This window comes from Lemur catta, chromosome 8 (assembly GCF_020740605.2).
Source record: "Lemur catta isolate mLemCat1 chromosome 8, mLemCat1.pri, whole genome shotgun sequence".
NCBI lineage: Eukaryota > Metazoa > Chordata > Mammalia > Primates > Lemuridae > Lemur > Lemur catta.
Window position 1 is genome coordinate 4,404,178 of NC_059135.1, and position 19,954 is coordinate 4,424,131.

The window sequence follows — 19,954 nt, forward strand, 5'->3', positions numbered from 1 at the left end:
AGTAGAGATTTATAGGATATATATATTCTGTTCATCAATTTACTACCTTGAAAGCTCAGTGTCTTATTTTTAAAATGATAAGCCTTACTTTTTATAAGAAAAAAATGCTTTTAATCAGTAAAAAGCCCTTCTGAACTTTGCAACTAAAAAGTTTGATCAATGATTTCTCTAAAAATGTTATGTTCCTGTTCTATAGCACTATCTTTACATTTTTTAACTAATGCTACCAAAACCCTGGATAAAATGCATCTTAGCAATGAATAGTAATTTGCTTACCAACTAAGAAAAAATTTAATGAATTACAATTTTATATGCGCAGCTTAACTTCCCTTTCTGTAGTAATGCTGATGATGGAATTCGTTAAAGATTGCTGTATAGCCCGGATTATGTTCGATTTGAATTTATACAAAGTTAAAGGTTTTAGCAATTAAGATACACACATTTTCCCAAAGCGGCGACGCTAAATTAAATGCTGCACAGTCACAGTGTCTCATAAACTCTCCAGTCCTGTGCCAGAGCCGTGAAAATTCCCTGAGATCACCAGGCAGCAGGGCTAAGTGCAGCTCACGCACCTGATACATTCGAACAGTCTGGCAAAACACTTGGCACAGAGTGAAGAGTGTATTTCAACATACTCTGGGTTCTTCAAGTGCTTTTAACCGGAAACCCTTTCTTGATGACCAATTCTCAAATGCTGACTGTGCTACATTCTTGGAGATCAGCTACAGAAACACACAGAAAACACTTGTCTATTAGCTGCTTCCAGTCTTTCCTTCTCGTTAATCGACCCTGAATTTGCTACTCCCCAACAGCAAGTTGGCAAGCCTAGGAGGTGGTCTTCTGCATCATCTCTGTGTAGTGTATACGTGGAACAAAGTACGTGTGCCACAACGCATCCATGTTTTTGTGTGTATCAATTTCAGCAGTTTCTGTTTTAAAAGTCACAGCTGCAGTAAGGGTGGAATGCTCCTCGGTGGATGGACATGCTTTGAGCAAACTGGGAGAGTCAGGCACAGGAAGGGGAGGGACTCATGTCTGAGGTCCCCTGGAGACGCTCATGTCAAGCTCCAAGTGCAGCACCCCTGGGTATGTCTGAGCGACCATCTCCTTAATCATAATCTGGGTGGGCCCCAGCCAGGATCTTTCACATGGGAACGTCTGGCTCCCACATAAGCAAATCTGGGCCCGTTAAATACAGTATGGCAGAGTTTGTGTATGTTTCTGTTTCTCTACGGAAGTGTTCTTTGGGCACTATTCTCACATCAACCATGTTCAGCCAGCAGAGACCACAGGAACCAAGTGTGTTTTCAGATGTCTGAGCTCATGACGGTGGTCAGCACGCGCCAGTGCTTGCAGGGGGTCTTCAGGGTCCGGTGCCCAGCAGGCAGCACTGTCTGAAGTTTTGAAATTTAATGGTAACTGGGCAGAGGATACTTATTGGTGACTATCCTGCATCCAACCCCTGTGCCTCTTGGTCACAAGTGTCTGATTTTGTGTGGGAAGCTGGTCTTCCCACCTTGGCCTGTATACTCTGCGTCAACATGTGGCCCAGGCCAAAGCAATGAGGCCATTTCGTCCCCAGTCCCAGGGGCCGGGTCAGTACTGGACAGGCAGGTGGTCCACATGTGGCTGCTCACAACTAATCGGAACCATTTCTAGGACTTTGGTTTGAGTCTATCGCTTAGATGCAGGAAGGACACAAACCTCGAGGGCTCAAGTGGAGGCACACAGATCATGAGAATGTGCACATCTCGACAGTAGCCCCAACCTGGGAGATCTGACTCCAGAGATGCCTCCTGATGCTACTGTTCGGCACCACCCCTCGGCTTCCTTGGACCAGAGAACCCTTCCTTCCTGACACCAGGCCAGGCACGCCTTCTCATATGGAAAACACAAATTCTGGGTGAACCACAGGTATCAGAACAAACCTATGAAGAGGAGCGATGGCCTCAGTGACGCTAAATTAAAATAAAAATATTCTTGGCACTTCTGAGACAAGGCTCCCTGGGAATGCAGTGCCTCTGTGCATCTAGAGACCCCAAAGGGCAAACAAGATATTCCCCCAAGGCAGGAGATCAAGGATGTGTCCTGCCCTCCTCAGCTGTTATTGTCACCCATTTATAACACAGGGCCTCCAGTTCCAACAAACACCCTCTGATTTGAACGAGGGGAGGCTGCTTGGGTTGCCACGTCTTTCTAGCGCTCCAGACAGGAGAGAAGGAGGTACGGGGAGGTGTGTATTTACAGTACGACAATCAGAAGTTCAGCACTGAATCTACAGGAAAGAAAGACTGAAACTTGCATTTACACCAGGAATGGCTCTATTTGTAATTTAGTATAACTCTTTCATGACTTCAAAAACATACCCAAAGTAACATAAGTTTAGAATTTGCTTTGAAAAAAATGCTAAACCTGTAACTGATTTAATAAGTATACCTAAAAAATTATGGGGCTATTTAAATACAATATAGGAAAGAGAACGTAACATTTTAGTTGACATTTAATTTTGAATCAATCTACTAATGATTGTGAAATGCTTGTCACATACTAACTCCCTGAAAAATCACAGTAACCATTTTCCAGGTAGCCCTGTGCTGTCTACCACAGGGATCATCCCACCTTCCCACATCCACGTGGCACCCCAAGGGACGGCCGCACACGTGTCAGCCACGTTAAGTTTCTATCTGGGGCCCCAAAACACTGGTTTGTTAAATAAACATCACCTGCAAATACCTCCATCTTTTCTTCCTTTAAATCTTTTCTACTTTTCTTTCATAAAACTCGAGTCCATTAGTCATCCTAGTTTAAAATAACTGACATTAAGATTTCGGGCTGGGCGCGGTGGCTCACGCCTGTAATCCTAGCACTCTGGGAGGCCGAGGCGGGTGGATCGCTCAAGGTCAGGAGTTCGAGACCAGCCTGAGCAAGAGCGAGACCCCGTCTCTACTAAAAAAAAAAAATAGAAAGAAATTATCTGGCCTACTAAAATATATATATAGAAAAAAAATTAGCCGGCAATTAGTGGCGCATGTCTGTAGTCCCAGCTACTCGGGAGGCTGAGGCAGAAGGATCACTTAAGCCCAGGAGTTTGAGGTTGCTGTGAGCTAGGCTGATGCCACGGCACTCACTCTAGCCCGGGCAACAGAATGAGACTCTGTCTCAAAAAAAAAAAAAAAAGATTTCGGAAGTAACAAATACAGAAAGTAGACCTTAGGGGAGGATGTCCTCCGCAGCATCCTATCACGTGAGCAGCGGAGTGGCCTGTCTGCACCGCGTAGAGACCAGCCTCGTGTATCCCACCCAAAGGGAGTGAGAACAAGGCATGGAGTGGCAGTGACACTGCAGTGTGCCTTCCAGTGGGACGCAGAGGAGGAGCAGCGTCTCCTCCACCCAATACTCTCTACCCGTGTGACCTTTAGCAGCAAACTGAGCCTGAATTTTCCCAGCTGTGACACTGGTTTTCAAATTGGGTTTGCAGAAGTTGGCCCCACGAGCCCTGGAAGGCAAGGGGAGGCCAAGTGGGTAGAGAAGCTGCAATTTCACTTTCTGCAGCTGAGTCTAGGCTCCACCATTCTATGGGCCTGCACAGCTACCTCCTTTCTCTACACTCGAAGGAAGCCCAGAACCAGTAAATTTACTGTATTTGCTTCATTAAAAACTTGGAGTCATTAGGTACGGCTCAATTACAGCATCAGTATCTCTGTACTAGAAGCTGATGAAGAGAGTCTGCAATTACTAGGAACTTTCGCTAATAACTGTTCTTCCCAAATTACTCTGAGCATAGTCTACACTTAACTTTTAATCCAAACCAAAACAAACCAACCACCATCCTTCCCCCATCACAACACATGTGCCTGCTGGTTTCTCATTTTACTCCCCACAACAATGAACCAGTTTGCCCTGCAAATTCCAGCACTTGTAAATGCACTTATCAATACTTTACTCCCTAAATGAAGTTGAATAATACATTTGTGATTAAATTTTCATTAACATTCAAAATCATTATTCAGTCATATTGTCTGATAAAACATTCTGGCTCTGAGTCCCCCAAAATTACCATAGGGTCTCGAAAAGTGGTATCTAGACTTGCTAACAAAGAAGAAACAAAACTGTCATTTACTCTATCTAAGATACCAACTGCAGAAGAGAAGAAAGACACACTCTCTCCCACATCCCTAGGGTACTGAGAGATTTATCGGTACCTGCCTGGGGGTTAATTAGAAAGAAACAACTAAAATCACAAGGAAGCTGACATTGTAAGTCCAGAATTTTTCCAGTTCACTATTGTAAGTCACAAGTAATAAAGTCACAACCTTGTCCCTAAAATAATTCCTCACTGAACCTACCTAAATCAGATTTCAAACCTTTAAACAGAGCAGGGGGAGCCTCACTCACTCTGTCAAATGCAGCCAAGACCCATCTCCTCGAACAATCTTTGATTTTAATGCCTTCCGTATTTACCACTGCTTGTATCCGCAGCATGCAAAGCTCCAGTAAATAGTGTTTTCTTTAAAGAAGGTTGCTCCAAGAAAGAGTGCAAACTCTCATTGATTTCAGTCCTTTGTCGAGTGAATTGCCCGCTATAGAAATTAAGGGGTCTTTTGTAAGTTGCCCAACTTTCTTGAGGAGCTCCGTTTCCGGCTCTACCTCCCTTAACCTCTTTGTCGGAAGGTGTCAAAGGTCTGTCGGAGAGGCGCTGAAGTCAGGACAAACGGCAGCGCCTGCCAGCTATCGGGACATCTGCGCTTCACCTCTGTGTTAACTCCCACCGCTAATTCATCATGGCCCGGACAGCTGGGCTGATTGTGGGCGCCGCGGCACAATGCGGTGCGCTGACCACCCCGCGGCCCGGCCAGGGGGAGGGCTGACGGGCACGGGCTCCGCAGCCCGAGATAAGTGCTGGCTGTCAGTGCAAGGACAAAGAAGGGCAGGCCCTGGGGAGAGAAAGGAGATAAAAAAAATTCCTCACAACTGCTTTATCTGATGAGGGTTATGGCTAATTAATTATAAACTCAATTACCTAACCCTTACTTCAGCAGTCTCTATTCATTAAGAGATAAAACTTGACTGACGGCTAACTTTCTCTTACACACATACACACACAGCGCGCTCGCTCGCTTCGATTCACACTCACCAACACCCAATTTCCTAAACTGATCTGCAAAGGCACCCATACCTGCCAGGCGCCCATCAAAACATGGCCTGTTTCAGGGTCCCCCCTTCCCCCCAAAGCCCCCTCTGCGCACGCTAGGAGGCCCTGCTCCCACGCTGCGCCCTGGCACTAAAAAGCAAACGCAGACAATAGACATTATGCACGCGCGCCCCTTTCCGCTGCTGTGCTCGTAACTGCCGCATTTTAAGTGAATCTTTTAATTTGGGTGCTCAAATTGGGTAATCGGCTGCAGAACCTTCTTTCCTCTTCCCGAGTAAATTTTTCCAATCAGAAAAAGGGAAGACATGAGCACTCTGGCATATATTATTTTTAAACATCAATTTCCATTTCCCCCCTAAATTCTGGACAGGCCTGACCTTCTTTTTCAGTTCCCAGCACCTTGTTTCAGAGTCGGCAGCAGCTCACAGGCCTGTTTCATCAATAGGCTCTATTCAGGGAAGGTTGTTAATCTCTTTCACCCTCTCTCCGCTTTGCCCACTTTAATGTATTTTCATGTCTATAAGTTCTTTTAATAAGCTGGGAGGGTCTGGAAGAGAAATACTTCAGGTTTCCTTACTGCTTGTCGCCAAAATTACCTCTGGCGTAGTGCAGATGAGATGTGCGGGTTGTGCATCAAAACACTGAGGTTTATTTCCTCTCCTAACAGGAGGTTACCAAAACCCCCAGATTTAATATCAGCGCAATTATTTTTATGGCGAGCACTCGGGAAGCGCTTCCCCATCCCCTTCCTTCTGTTCGCAGGCCCCTTGCACTTGTGTTTCCAGGCAGTGTCCGGGCACCGGGTTCGGAGCCACACACAGAGACCAGCCCAGAGCGCGTCCGCCTCCAGCCGCACCTTCTCCAAGGCGGGGAGACTGAGCGATACCGGCAGCTGAGTAACTGCAAGGACATACAACACACCTTGTCTTCAAAAACATTTCCGAAGCCAATGCCATCCCCCACTACCCACCCTCCACACACGGTTAGAGGGATAATGTTTAAGGAAAAGGGGGTGATGGTGGGGACACCCGGGGCACGGGGGCTGAGGTCTAGCTGCTTGTGCCACTCCCAGGAGTTGGCCTTCCCTGGTGTGCTCACGGCTCCGCGGCCTCCTGGCCCAAGCCCCACAGCTGTAGCAGATCCACCTTTCCCTCCTGGCTCTGGCAGACTCCTGGCCCTGGCGGAGCGGCGGGAGCGCCAGGCGGGTGTCTACGGTACGTATTCAGCACTGATGACCGAGACGGGTGCTTCTGAGGACCTCTGGCTCCTTGCAATGGAGGCCAGACCGTGAGCTCAGAGGTCTGGGACACTGGGTTGTGCCTAGAAACCAAGTCTCCTGGCTCCTTCCCAGCCCAGCATCTTCTTCTGGGAGACCCCTATGAATGACCACCCAGTGAACACCGGCCTGGGAGCCCCCTCTATAGGCTGTGCAGGGAGCCTGTGTACAGAGGGAGGACCCTGGGCCAGGTTCTGATGCTTCTGTCACCTTGCTGAACCCCCTGGCTGGTCAGTCAGGCCCTCCCCCCAGCAGGCCACAGTCCCCCAAATGGACTTGGAAATCCACTGATCCCTGGAGTGGACTTACATGAGTGGCTGGGGTGGGCCACGGAACTCCCCACCTTCAAAGTACAATCATCATTCTTTCAAATCTAAAATGTCTGTGAAGTCATCACCCCCACCATGTAGGACAGCATGGAGATTAAGGGTGACCAGGAACAGGAATATTCTTTGCAAAGAAGCTATTTTTGTAAGAATACACAGTGGCTAATCCAAATTGTCCCAAAGCGTTTCTTTCCTAAAGCCCTACTGGCCAGCAGCCTCAAGGAGTGAAGAAGAAACACCATGCCACCATTTCCTAACGCGGCCTCCAACATCAGAGCGTCCGCAGACGCTGAGGCGTGCGGCAGAGCCAGTCAGCTGACGTCTGCCGGGCATGACGCAGAGGTACAGGGGCCAGGCACTGCCTCTGGGGAAGTGACTATTTTTAGAACTCAAGAAGGGCCACTCATTTGTAAAGAGAGGTTCACAAGACAGAGAGCAGTCTGTAACTTGTGGCTATTGAGATTCTTATAGTACCTAAATAAAACAGCGACGACTCCCCCGCCCCGGCCAGAGTCCAGCTGTTTTTCTGCCCAGGGTCAGAACACGCATCTCCTCTTTCCCAAGTCTCTGTTCCTTTGGCTCATTGCCGCAGTCTGTGTTTCCTTACTCGGTGGCGTTATTAACCCAGCCTTGCTTGCTGTCCACTGCCTGGTGAGAGGTGCTGCGGATGGCAGGGCCAGTTTCCAGGAGACTAGGGGAGTGGGCGGGCGCTGGGCTGGGCCTTCTCGGGGGCATCAACGCCCCCCACGGAGACCGGGGGGCAGCGAGAAAGGCAGGACCAGAAAAGGCCACCCCGAGAGGGAGAGTGAGGAGCACGTCGAGGGGAGAGGGTTGGGGACACGTGTGTGGGATGAGGGCAGGGACGCCGGGTGCCTGCAACACACCTGTCTTCTTCCCCTCCAGGGACAGGGCCGGGAGGTGAAGCAGGGAAAGACAATTTGTCCTGGAGAAGGGTGGGCCTGGCCTAGCAGCCCTGGGAATGGACAAGGGTTGGGCGAGGGGTCAGGAGAGGCTGGAAATGCCAGGCCCAACAGGCAGCAACCTGCAGCCGGGCAGCGCCCCCACCAGGGCAGGGGCCCCCACAGCAGGGAGAAGTCGTGGCCACAGAGGCCGAGCCCTGAAAGCCTTCCAGAGCCACACGGGGAAAACCTGCTCCCAGACTGTGATGTTGCACACACAGGGCCACCATGGGAGGAAGATCACTGACTGAAAACCCAACTTTGGCTTGTTTGTGTTATCTACACCAGCGACCCCCAACCTTTTTGGCACAAGGGACTGGTTGCTTGGAACAATTTTTCCAGGGACAGGGAAGGGGACAGGGAGGGGGAGCTCAGGCGGTGATGCGAGTGATGGGGAGTGGCTGAAAATACAGATGAAGGCTCAGCCACCCGCCGTCCACCTCCTGCTGTGCGGCCAGGTTCCTAAGTTTCATGCAAGACAAGTTTTCCACGGAGGAGGGTGAGGGGGTGCAGGCCAAGGGGTGACGCACGGCCCAGTTCCTAACAGGCCATGGCCCGGTACCGGGCTGCGGCCCAGGGCTTGGGGACCGCAGATCTACACCACTCCGATAGAGGAATCGCTTTTAAATTTGATTGGAAACAATGAATACTTGCAGAAATACTGAGAAAAAAAAGTTAATTATAGTCATATGTGTACTCATAATTGGCCCATGTTGGCCAATAGAAGGAAGACATTTGCAACTTTTCCCAGGAAATTATATTCTAAATCCTTCACGAGGTGGACCTCGTCCTTTTCTGAGAAAACTTGATGGCAGTCTTTAGTATTCACTGGCATAATTAGGACTGCAGTTAATTTCATTAAATTCTCTTGCTGCTAAATGAAGCAGATTATGAGACATCTTTTATTGCAAGGCGTGAAATTACAGCCTGTCAGCTGCCAATGGTGGGGTGAAACTAATGAATTACAGGGTAAATAACACCAGAATTAACCAGCCAATTTAACATAGTGCCATGGAACAAAGTCATTTTTACTTAGAGCTTTAAGGAACAACATGGCCAGGATACCTGGAAGGCCCAGGATGGGCAGGGAAGTCGGTCCCAGGATGCTGCAGCCCCCAAACCCTGGGAGGTGGAAGAGCGGGGAGACAGCCATAGGTGCAGGTCCCAAAACCTTCCCTGATGCAGAAAAACCACTGACAGCTCAAATGAGAGAAACTCCTCAAACACTCACAGGCTTGGGGAAAAAGTTAAAGAAATAAATTATCAAGGTGCAACTGTGTCTTCTCATTTGCTCTTTTTTGTTAAGAGGATCATGAAAATCCTCTGAGTGTCTGGGTGCTGTGTGTGATTGTACACTTTGACACAGCAGGATTTGGAAAATGTAAAAGCACTTTGAAAATGGTACCTTACAAGTGAACTAAATTACAGTATTATTCTCAAGAGTAACGATCTCACCATGGACATCACAATCAATGGATTATCAGTTTTGCTGTGAATTATTTCCACTTTTTGCTAAATCCAAATCTTTGTTAGACCATAATTATTGCCCTCTTTTTGTTAGCCATGTTCTGATATTGCACAGGCAGTTTAATAGCTCCCAGCATTAGAAAGAAGCCATTTTCTCTGAGTATAACTTCATCTGATATTTATTTACCAGGGTGGACTCTGTCCAGGTGCTGTGCTGGGTGGGGAAGAGACCTGGTGACACGGGCCGTCCCCCAGAGAGGCTGGACACTGGGTGGGCAACTCTGATAGGTGGACAGACACGTGCAGTTTATGGAAGCAAGGCCAGGACAGGTCATGCCCAGAGTGCTGGGAGGAGCCTGGCAAGGGCCCTTAACCCACCATGGGGACGGCTGTGTGAGCCATGGCTTGTCAAAATGCACATCTCAGGATGAGCACGAATAACAAACAGCGTGACCAGCAGGACACCCGGAAGCTATGGGCTGCCTGGAAACAGTTATCACTCAGGAGTCTGTGTGTGGCATTTGTTTACAGGAGTGACCAAAAATTGTTTTATGCTAAAGGTTTTAACAATTTTTCCCTATTGTACTGATCAGGCTGTGAAAATACAGGACTTTACAATCCGGGGGTGGGGAGTGACTTGAAAGGCCCCCTGGTCACATCCATCCTGGAGAACACACGCTAAGAACAAGATTGCGTCGTGGGGTTTTTGCTGCCCTGAGCAGAAGAAACAGCAGGCAGAGCCATAGTGACACCTGGCACCAGGGGCACCTCCGCGTGAGACACGACAGGTCAGGGGTAGGGTACGAGAGCCACTGTCATGGAAAACCCGCACAGAGAAGCACATGTTTCAGGACCTACGAACGTAACTGAAATGGTAGAAATGATCTCTTCAGCAATACCAGCTGATCTACTTGAGTGATGAGTATTCAAAATATTGAAAATTCTTCGTGTTTGATAAAATGACACAGATTAAATTACTACGGCTAGAACAGTTTTACGATAAACTTGATTCATTTTAACCCTGTCATATCTTTTCAAAGATGTAATTTTCTGTACAAAATGAACTTCAAGCTAAATAATTTATGAAGTGGTTCACATTACTTATGAATTTAATATAGAGTATGTACGTTGTGCAACAACATCGTTTTCACTGTGAATCATTTTTCTTTTGGACAAAACTGAAAGCAAGAGCCATGTGAATGGAAACAGCATTCTGTATTTTGGGATATTGTCAGAAGCCAGAATGGCCACATTCTAGAAGAAAAAGACGATCACTTTCCAATTCCAGTTTCCTTTCTAAAGCAATGTTTTTCCTGAACCAAACCATCTTTTCTTCCTTGGTTTCCTGTTCCGATAATGAAACCACCATTCGTACAGACACCTATTCTCAAACCTAACATCTCATAATACGTTCCACCTTCAACCCCCGTATCCAAAACTCCGCTGGGTCTCGGAGTGGTGGTCTACCTGCTTGATTCCCACCTGCCTCTGCAAGAGCTTCCTGTCACTCTGCCAGGAAATGTAAAATAATCCACGGTTCTTAACCTCTTAGGGTGGGGAGGAGGGGAAGGCCGAGAGCCCTTTTCCAAACTGGGACCTCTTCTGAGCAGATGTACATGTGAACATTTACATTCTTTTTTGGGTTGCAAGGAGGATTGTCACTTCAGGGCAAGAACTTACAAATGGCTTTCTTCAAACTCTCCTGTAACTGCTGAGTCCTAGATCCAAATTTCCACTATCTGGTAAACTATTTAACAGGATGTCTCTTTCAAACTCACCAGTTTATAGAAAGAAAGACGCCTAAATATACGCTCTCAAAAAAAACGTGGTAAGTGCAATGGCGAGAAGTTTGAGAACACAGTAGCATAAAGAAAAAGCTGCTAGAAAACAGAAAGCTGATCTTACGTCTTGACAGAGTTGGTGTGTTGGGGGCCTCCCCCAAACCACTCCCAGTCTGTAATTTGCTAGGAGGATGCCGAGGTTTCAGCACACACCTGTCCTCGCAGCTAGGATTTACAACAGCAAAAGGATGCAAAGCGCAGTCACCAAAGGGACAGATTAAAAAATGGTAAGATTTTATATGCAATTCCAGATTCCTGGCTTTCATCAAACAGTAGGACCATCCGGGAACATGGGAGCCACTGAGCGCGAGGAGCATGGAAGTGAGTGACAGCTGCCTCTGCGGGTGGGGGCTGCCCTCCCTGATAACCAAAACCCTCATCTCCCTAACTCCACTCCTTACAAGCACCTGCTTGGCACCTTATAAGGCATGTGTTTGCAACTCCTGCATTAAAACCATACATTTTAGTTTATTCTTTAGAACATTCAAGATGGACTGGGGGTGAGAGAATGGCACTAGTTAAAAACCACAGCACGGAGCAGTCAGCTTATGGGGAACCTGGACCTGGAGCACCAGACCAGCTGGGCAGGCCTCTGTGTGCAGACAGCACGTGGCCTCAGAAGCAGTTTCAGCAGGAGAGAGACGCCCTTAGCAGCGCAGAGAAGAGACTAAGACTGAGGCCGTGTGGCATTTGGGGACTCCTGCCAAATTCTCGGAAGGGGAGGCTCAAGCTCTGAGCCAGGGCAGTGGGCAAGGGGGAGAGGTGTGGAGGAAGGCCACTTGACGGGCAAGGTCCTGAGTGACAGTGATGACAAACACGAGGCCATGCTGGAAAGCAGGTTCCACTCCTCTGCAACTTCACAGCACTGGTAGCAGCAGCCCAGAAGGCTTCCTGGAAGAGGATTCTGGCCAAGTGTGGACACAAAAGGGAAACAAAGAGCAGCAGTGATTCCCGACGGCCACTTCTTGTTGGCCACAGCAGCCCAAGTCCTAGTCTACGCTGTCTACCGACATCCTGGAAAGTCGGATGGAAAGTCCTATAGGGAATAAGAGATTAAAAAGGATCCCAAATGGCTACAGATCTAGAAAGAATCAGAAGCCCTAAAAACTGAGATCTCAGAGACAGGGCCAAGGGAAGCCTGTGTGCAGAAAGCCCAGAGGTGATGACGTTTACGAGGCAAGAGAACAGGAGAAGGTGATGCTGGCAGAGATGTGGCACCTGGAGGTTCCGGGTGGAGAACGGAGGGACCTGGGGCAGGAAGGGGGTCACACAGGAGCTGCAACAGCATTGCTTGCTGCAGAGACAGCCTGCAGCGTGAGGAAGAAGGGGCATTGCCTTTTTGGAAAAGGGAACGTCACTCACTGGCCCCAGAAAATATGGTTCCACTAAGACAGTAGGACCGATCTGATGGCAGCGCGCTGGTATGCAGGAGACATGGAAGAGGTGGAGGGTGGGAGGAATTCTGAATGGAGGGCAGCATGGGACAGAGGAAGGAGACAGAACTGTCAAGAGAAATCGGGGGCAGCAGCAGGCGGTGAGACCTGGGGGCTGGCAGGTGCTGGCCCACAGCTCGGGTCTTCCCCGACTGTGCCCCAAGAGGAGGAGCCTGCTGATTGGCTCCAGGAGCTGAGGGGAGCAGAGAGCCTGGGGGGGGTCAACAGTGACTTGGCAGACGTGTCTGGCTTTGAAGGGCTCCGTGGTGAAAACCTGAGAAGGTGACAACAGGACAATACTCATTTCTACTCAGTTTTGAAGACCCACGTCCTCAATTTTATATAAAATCTTATGTATGAGATGAAATCATTCAGTTAATAGAATTGATAGGGTAGGAAATGCAAATCCATGGGGAGGCTTGCTACAGCTGGGTATTTTTTTTGCTACTTCCCAAAGGATTCCTTCTCAGAATATTGTCTTTACATTCACAGGATTACAAAAGGACCAATTATATTGAAATAGAATAATCAAAATATAAGACATACCCGTGTAGAGTAATAAACTCACTTATTAACACAGTCAGACCTAACGGCAAATTTAATACCCAGCATATTTCCAAATAGTGAAGTAAAAGCCACCTATTAAATTATCTGTGACAATCGCAATGTACTGTGAAAATATCTGATTTCTGTGGGTGGCAAAGTCACAGGTTCTGCTAACACTACTGTGGATTGTTGCCTACATTCGTATTTGAAGGAAATGTTAAATTTCAGTTGAGGTTAGTGGAAATGCAAGTGGATTTCCCTTCGTCATATTCATGGATCCCTGAATTGTACCTACAGAATCCCTGTGAAGAACTCTTGTTCTAGAATATGTGGTCTATGCTCTGGACGAAGAAATCAAGAACAGGAGAAAAGCCCAACACTAGCAGGTGGGAGAAGGACACCCATGGGGTGAGCTTGGGTGTCCAACAAGAGGTCGTACGCCACTCCGGCCACACCTCGTAGACAGGGGCGGATAAAAGCATTAGCATCCAGGCATCAACATGGAGTGGGGACCCTAAGACTTCTTTTAAACATGGAGATGCATGAAAGCTCCTTAGCTCACACGAGCGTGTAGGGAAGAGTTCCCAGAGCTTCTGAGGAAGGAGGAGAGCAGTGGGCATCTGGGTGGAGGCAGGTAATTGTGAGGAAATGATACCTGGCTGAGCCTGTCAGCGGGGACGTATGCCTGAAATAATTCACTCTTTCAGCAACTGCGGAAGACAACGGAAACCCAGAGCTGTCTGGAAGGAGTCAGCCCTCGGTGAAAACTGAGTGCATTCACAGACATAAAGCCAAATTACAACATCTCACATGTAGCCAAGTGCTCCATCAATACCGGTAATCATTTACAAATTGCTAAATGATAAGCAAGCTACATTACTAGTCTTAAAACAAATGTCTGTCTATTCAAGGGTTTCATAATGAGTGAGAGGGCTGGTGGACAGGAACTCACAATGGTCATTGTGTCATCTATTATCACATGTCAGCCAGTAACGTCTAGACCTGTTCTCCTCTTTCCCACCACGGTCAGGATGGCGTGGGTGGTGTCTGCCCTTGCTGTCCCCGGGCTCCCTCCTGCCCGCTAGTCCACAGCCACCGGCCGCCTCTCTTCTCTCTTCCTCTCCATCACTTCGCTGACGTCACAGTGACCTCGCCGTCCCCCAAACCAACCGATGCTTCTTATCCTTTCCCTCTTTGATCTCCCTCTTTAAAGAGGCCAGTTCTTTGTTTTTAACTCCCCTGAGAGCGGTCTCCTAGGTGCCCTGCCGCTCTGGTCCTGGCTCTGTTTTTAGTTGCTTCCTCCTTCCCCTCCTAGAACGTCAGTGCTCTTCAGTCCTGGCTGTCATTCTGTGTGACCCCTGGATCTCACAAACTCTCGTGTCTTCAATGCCCATTTCTATACTAATGGCCCCAAACATACACCTCCAGCCCAGGCTTCCCTGATCTATAAAAATATCCAGCAGACGGCCTGCTTTGGAGATTCTGCGGGCTCTTCCGAGGGAGGATGTGGGCCAGCACCCGGCAGTCTTCCCCCGCGGCCCCTCCTGTGCTGGCTTCTCATCTCGAGACAGGGACCAATTTCCATGAAGCTGACCAACCCAAACCACAGTCGTTCCGCCTTCCTCCTCCCTCGCCCTCAACCTCCCATCAGTCCTGTCCACTCTACGTGCTTAGACCTTCCCAGATGTGCCTTCTTCTCCCTGTTCCTGCAGCCACCATCCTCGACAGCCCGGAAGGCTCTCCCTGGGGTGCTCCTCTCCTGACCTCCTCCGACCGGCTCCTGCCTCTGACCAGCCACGGGACAGCTCTGAAACATCACGCCTGAATGCGACTAGGACCACAGGGCCCAGCTCGTGCTGAGGTCTGACCCACCACAGGGCCCAGCTCGACAGGGAGGGCTTAGAACAGGGGGCTGGGAAGGGGGCTGGAAGAGAGGAGTGTGTCCAGTTCCTTCCGGGCAAAGGTGAAAATACGGGAAGGGAACAGTGCACGTTCTCTCCCCCACGTAACTGTCACTGGGCTATGTCTCTAAGCCGCCTCTTAAACGGCCATCCCAATGGCTGAAGCCATCAGAACGGCTGCCCCTGGAGAGCGCCCTGCTGTCATAGAGACTGGCTATCAGCGGGTGTGTGGCCTGTGGGGGGAACCGCCCGATGGGCCCTAACCGTAGGTCCCGGAAGGGAAAGACGGAAACCGCGGGCCGCAGGGAGACAGTGACTCCCCCAAAGATCACAGTGCGACCCAATCACAAACATTCCTCTCAAATGTTTTGAGTAAACAGCTAATATACTCTTAGCTAGAAAATTATTTTGCTCATAAATTATTTCAGATTTTAATTTTCCCCTTTTCTGGGTATGCCGCCTCCCTTCATTGACTTTCTCATTTTAAAAGAAGTTCATAATTCTTTATAAGTTTCTCTCACCCTGTGTTGGTGACATCTATTTCTGAGTGGAAATCAAGCTACAAAAATGTCTTTCAAATGATAATAATCTGCAAATAAGGAACTATCTCATGTATGAAAAGACAAAGATGCCTTTCTTTCCCCTGACTCCCGGATGGGAAGCGACAGCAGCCCCCTCACACGCGTCTAATGTTCCCCCAAAGTCGTGGCTCTTAACGGCGTGGCGTGGAGCTGGACTCGCTGGGGAATCGGTTCTATACAAACCTGCCCCATGCGGGAGGGCCCGTTCAAAGCCTGGGGGCTGCTCCTCCAGCAGCATGTTTCGGTTTTGTTTCTTTACGCACTGCAGGTGATTCTGAGAAACACCTTTGACTAAGAAACACCTAAAGAGGTGTCCAGACCCCACCCAGGCCACATGAATCTGAACCTGACCCTCCACGGATGGAGCATGTATCTCTGTGTGCACACACACGTGTGTGCACATGGGGAACCCCCAAGGTTGGAAACCACTGGTCCAAAGGCTTTTGCAACATTTAAAGGGAGAAGCACCGCCTTGTGTTCTCAAACGTTTTATTTCAAATTCATTCTACTGCTGTTAAGCTTTTTGCATAAAAGATTGCTTCATACTAAATGGAGACTCAGGTCCCGGGGGGGAGAAGTACCAGGGGCACATCTTCAGATGGCGAGACCTCTGTTCTCATTAAATATGCCACGGGTTTAATTTGCTAAATACTGAAACATCAACAGTCTCTCGAATAAATCCAACATTCACCTGAGTTGCCTTAAAGAAGGGCTTTATGTCTCAAACTTTAATTCCCTAGTGGCAAAATAACCAGAAAGTCTTAGAAACAGGATTTTCATTACAAGTACAAAAAATTATATTCACTTCTAATTTTATGCTTTTTTATTTTTTCTTTTAAGTCTTTAAGCAGTCAGGGTCCAAGAAAAACTCTTTCTGTTTACTAAATGCCTCCTAAGGAAAACAATCAAAAGCTGAGGAGAGGACACGACACACAGAACCGGAGTGCTGTTCCCTTCTGGGCTCCCTGGTGCTATCCAGTCCACACCTACTGTAGTCACTGGGACATGTCCGATTTCTTGCCAGGCTGTGAGTTCCCAGGGTGTAGACCGTATCTCATCCAAATCAACTTTTTTATAACTGGTGATGGTGGCTCACACAGTCAGCAAATGATACAATTTGTAGTAAACTTAATCATTTCTTGATATTTTGGGACAAACTATTGTGAATTCATTAAATTTTCTGAACACTTACTCCTAGGAAAAATTCCAAGGAAGAATAAATACTTCAGAGAGCACGGCTCTTCCTCTTCCTCCTACTATATGAAATGTTACAGGAAATAATTTTTTTATCAAAATTATTTAAAAAGTAAATATTCACCAATGTCAGCCTGTTCTTCATCAACAGTACAATTTAATTAACTCATCAGATGGCGCATCTGCCAGTTAAACGTGCTAACCAAACACACAGCTTTGTAAATAACTGACATTCCCTCCTAACACTTTATTTGTGCCTGCACTCCCTATCTACACCATTTTTATGCTTAATTTTTTTACATTTATCTTGAATTAAGAGTAATACATTCATTGATGAGGAGACTCCCTCCCTCATGGAGTTCTGTGGTCTAAAGTTCAATATACAGTGTTTACATGTGGCTATTTTCACAGGAATACAGAGATGACGACAGCAGTGACTGCATTACTGAGCTGGTATTACGTGTACCTGCTTCACAGTTGTTATCTATTATCTTATTAATCCACCCGCCGTCCTGGAGAAGAGGGTTGCTCTATCGTTCTTACTCTACAGATGAATTAACTGAGGCCCTGAGAGGTGGGGGGTTGGTGCAAGGTTAGAGCTGGTGCGTAGGGGTCCCATTCCAAGGCTCAGGGTTTTGAAACCAGCAGCCCCCTTCCACCCTGCACACTGGTGTCAAGGCCAGCACTATGGACTTGGGTCCTTCCCAGTAGGCGCTGCACCTCAGTAAACACTTAGTAGTACTTTCTTTACTGTAACCGCTGTTAACCGTATTGAACCTGAGCCATCTCAAGACCCTTGAACCATCCATCCCCCTGCCTGGGTCGTGATCTCCAGCTGTACACCAGCGTTCAGAAATACCTGCAGCCAACCATGAATATAAACGTGTATCAATGCAACGTGTTTTTCCCTTCTTTGTGTGCTCTAGTCTCTCTTGCCTCGATTACATTTCTCCAACAGGCAGCTTTAGAAAACACCCCGAGGGCTGGACTCCTGGGGCTGTTAGGAGGCACACACAGGCCCAGCCAGGCAGGGACCTGCCTCCTTCTCCCTGCAAAGTCTTGAGCACTGACTTTTGGAAATGCTCCTCTAAACTGGTTAATTTTAAATGCCTGCCCTTAAAAGTATGATGCATATTAACATAGTTTAAAATCTGAGAACACAAGAGGGGAAAAACAGTGTGATGGACACCAGATTTCAACGCTCTAGCCAAGCACCTAGCAGCCCCCTGGCTGAAACATTTACGTTGGTGTTATAATCCAAACAGAAATGTAAGCAATCCCAGGCACTAGTGCAATGATCTCTTTCAAGAATGAAGTTCTTAAGAAATCAGGAAGATTCCCACAGGGACTGGCGCATTTCCCGAGGGACAATTTCTCTGGGATCTTTCTCCTCCGTCAACCCCTCAAGGATTCCAAAGGTTGCTGTCGCTAGCGCTCCTAGCCACCTGCTGCATCGCTCTAATTTGACTACTGCTCCTTCAATACTGCTTTTGATCACTGTACCTTCACCAAGGAATCGAGGTAATGGAAGATTTATGACAATATTTACAGCGTCAAAAGTTTGCTTCATTCAAAAACCGGCTAAAGGGCTCGAGATGCGTGCTGTTCAGTTTACTCTTCTGATTGCTTTGCCACTATGTAAATCAATTTGTTAATGTTCCTTACAAAATGCATGAGCCAGTTATACTGACAAACACACAAAGCTCATTCGTAATTAGCAGTTAATTAGTAAGAAGGAACAGATGCTGTTAGAGTTTCAGCAGGCGAACAGGTTCTGTAAACAATGCTTATAAATCTAAATGAATTTATTAACCACAATACAACTGTCAACATTTTGTTGGCAACCATACAAAATATGGCGGAATCCCCAAAACGTCTTCACTCTGTATTAATAATCACAGCGACAGCCCAGCCTCTCCAGCCTCTGGCCGGCTGTTCTCAGCCGCCTCCTTCGTCTTACCGAGAAGCAGTGTCAAAGTCATTACTTTCTACCTTAATTTTCTACACATACTGATTAGTAAACCCCACTGACAACGTTTAACGTGATGCAAACTTTCTGTAATGGAGATGTGATCTCGTTTCGACGTTCCCAGCACACAGCTAAACGTCAAGGACCCAGAGAGCTCCAGGAACTCACTGTCCGTGCAGAGGGGCAGACGTGAGCCTCTCCTCCTCCCTGAGAAGGTCATACGACAGGCTGAGTAACTAGCGAAGGGATGGACAAAGCCTAGAGGGCCACGCTGGGTGGGGTGTGGGAGGGGTCCACGACTCAGATAACTGGGGAAGGCTTGCATGAGCAGCATCTGAAACGATGATAAGTTCATAGGACAGATGAGAGGTAGAAGGCAAGAACATGCTGGAAGCTGAAGGACCTCTCTGCGGAAGGTGTGGCAGCACCAGAACCCAGCGTTTGGAAACCAAGAAACGTCCTGGGGTGGCTGGGAGCTCAGGGCGGTTGTCTGAAACCAGACCAGGGCCGGCCTGCGGAGGGCCCTGTGCCTGCCAAAGGCTTTGGACATTCCCATGCAGGCAGTGGGCAGCCACTAAAGAGTCTAAGCTGGGTGGTGACAGGATCCAGCTGGCATTTACTGAAAGCGACCTTTGACCTCAGTGTGGGAACTGCGCGGAAGGGCAGCGTCCATCCAGGCAGGGGTGCAGCAGGCGTGCGCAGGAGGGAGGGGTGCAGTCGGGGAGGGGCGTCACCAAGGCTTTGCAAGGCTCTTTCCCCTCCAGTTTCTGAAGGTCATTAGTGTTCAACTTAGGAATCAAACGCTCTTCTGAGGCTACATAAACGATTCTTACAGTTTTCCGAGTTGAGTCTGCCCGGCTTGCTCAGCGGGATTAAGACGGGCTCTCTCCATGGCCAGAAGCCACGTCCTCCAGGGCTCCTCGCAAGGCCTGGACGTTCCCAGAGGTCCCCAGAAAGCGAGCCCTCCTGTCACAGCAGCCTTCTCTCTGGCTGCCTGATGTCAGAGCCTCTCATTCTTGGGTGACTTGTTATTTAAATGGCATTTTCCTATCCTCTCTTGGGGACCTACTTTGTAATAGTCTGTTCAGTGAATCATTGGTAAAAATGAATTCTGACTTCAGAGGATGGTACCCAAAAAACTGACATTCCAGATAAAATACTTTCTCAAGGCAGGCACCGAATATGCGAATTCAGAGTTGGAGCCACACGTTAGGCTGCGGGGAGTGGTGGGCTCTGCCCTCCCCATGTTCATCCACATGGCGCCACTCAGGGAGGTTGCCTGGCTGTGACTTGGGTGGGTGCACCTGGC

At 48.2% G+C, this 19,954-nt stretch overlaps 1 protein-coding gene across 5 annotated transcripts in view; it reads right to left on the reverse strand.

Moving 5' to 3' along the window:
• AGAP1 (ArfGAP with GTPase domain, ankyrin repeat and PH domain 1) overlaps window positions 1–19,954 on the reverse strand; it is a 507,675-nt gene that overhangs the window by 205,313 nt on the left and 282,408 nt on the right. Inside the window, exon 10 of one of the 5 annotated variants that reach the window (XM_045560340.1) lies at window positions 4,430–4,934. The exons of the other annotated variants lie outside the window; for them this stretch is intronic. Within the exon in view, the coding sequence (XP_045416296.1) occupies window positions 4,653–4,934 (282 nt within the window). The 3' untranslated portion in view covers window positions 4,430–4,652. Of the gene's footprint in view, window positions 1–4,429; window positions 4,935–19,954 lie in introns of those variants that run through there. 5 annotated transcript variants of the gene reach the window in all.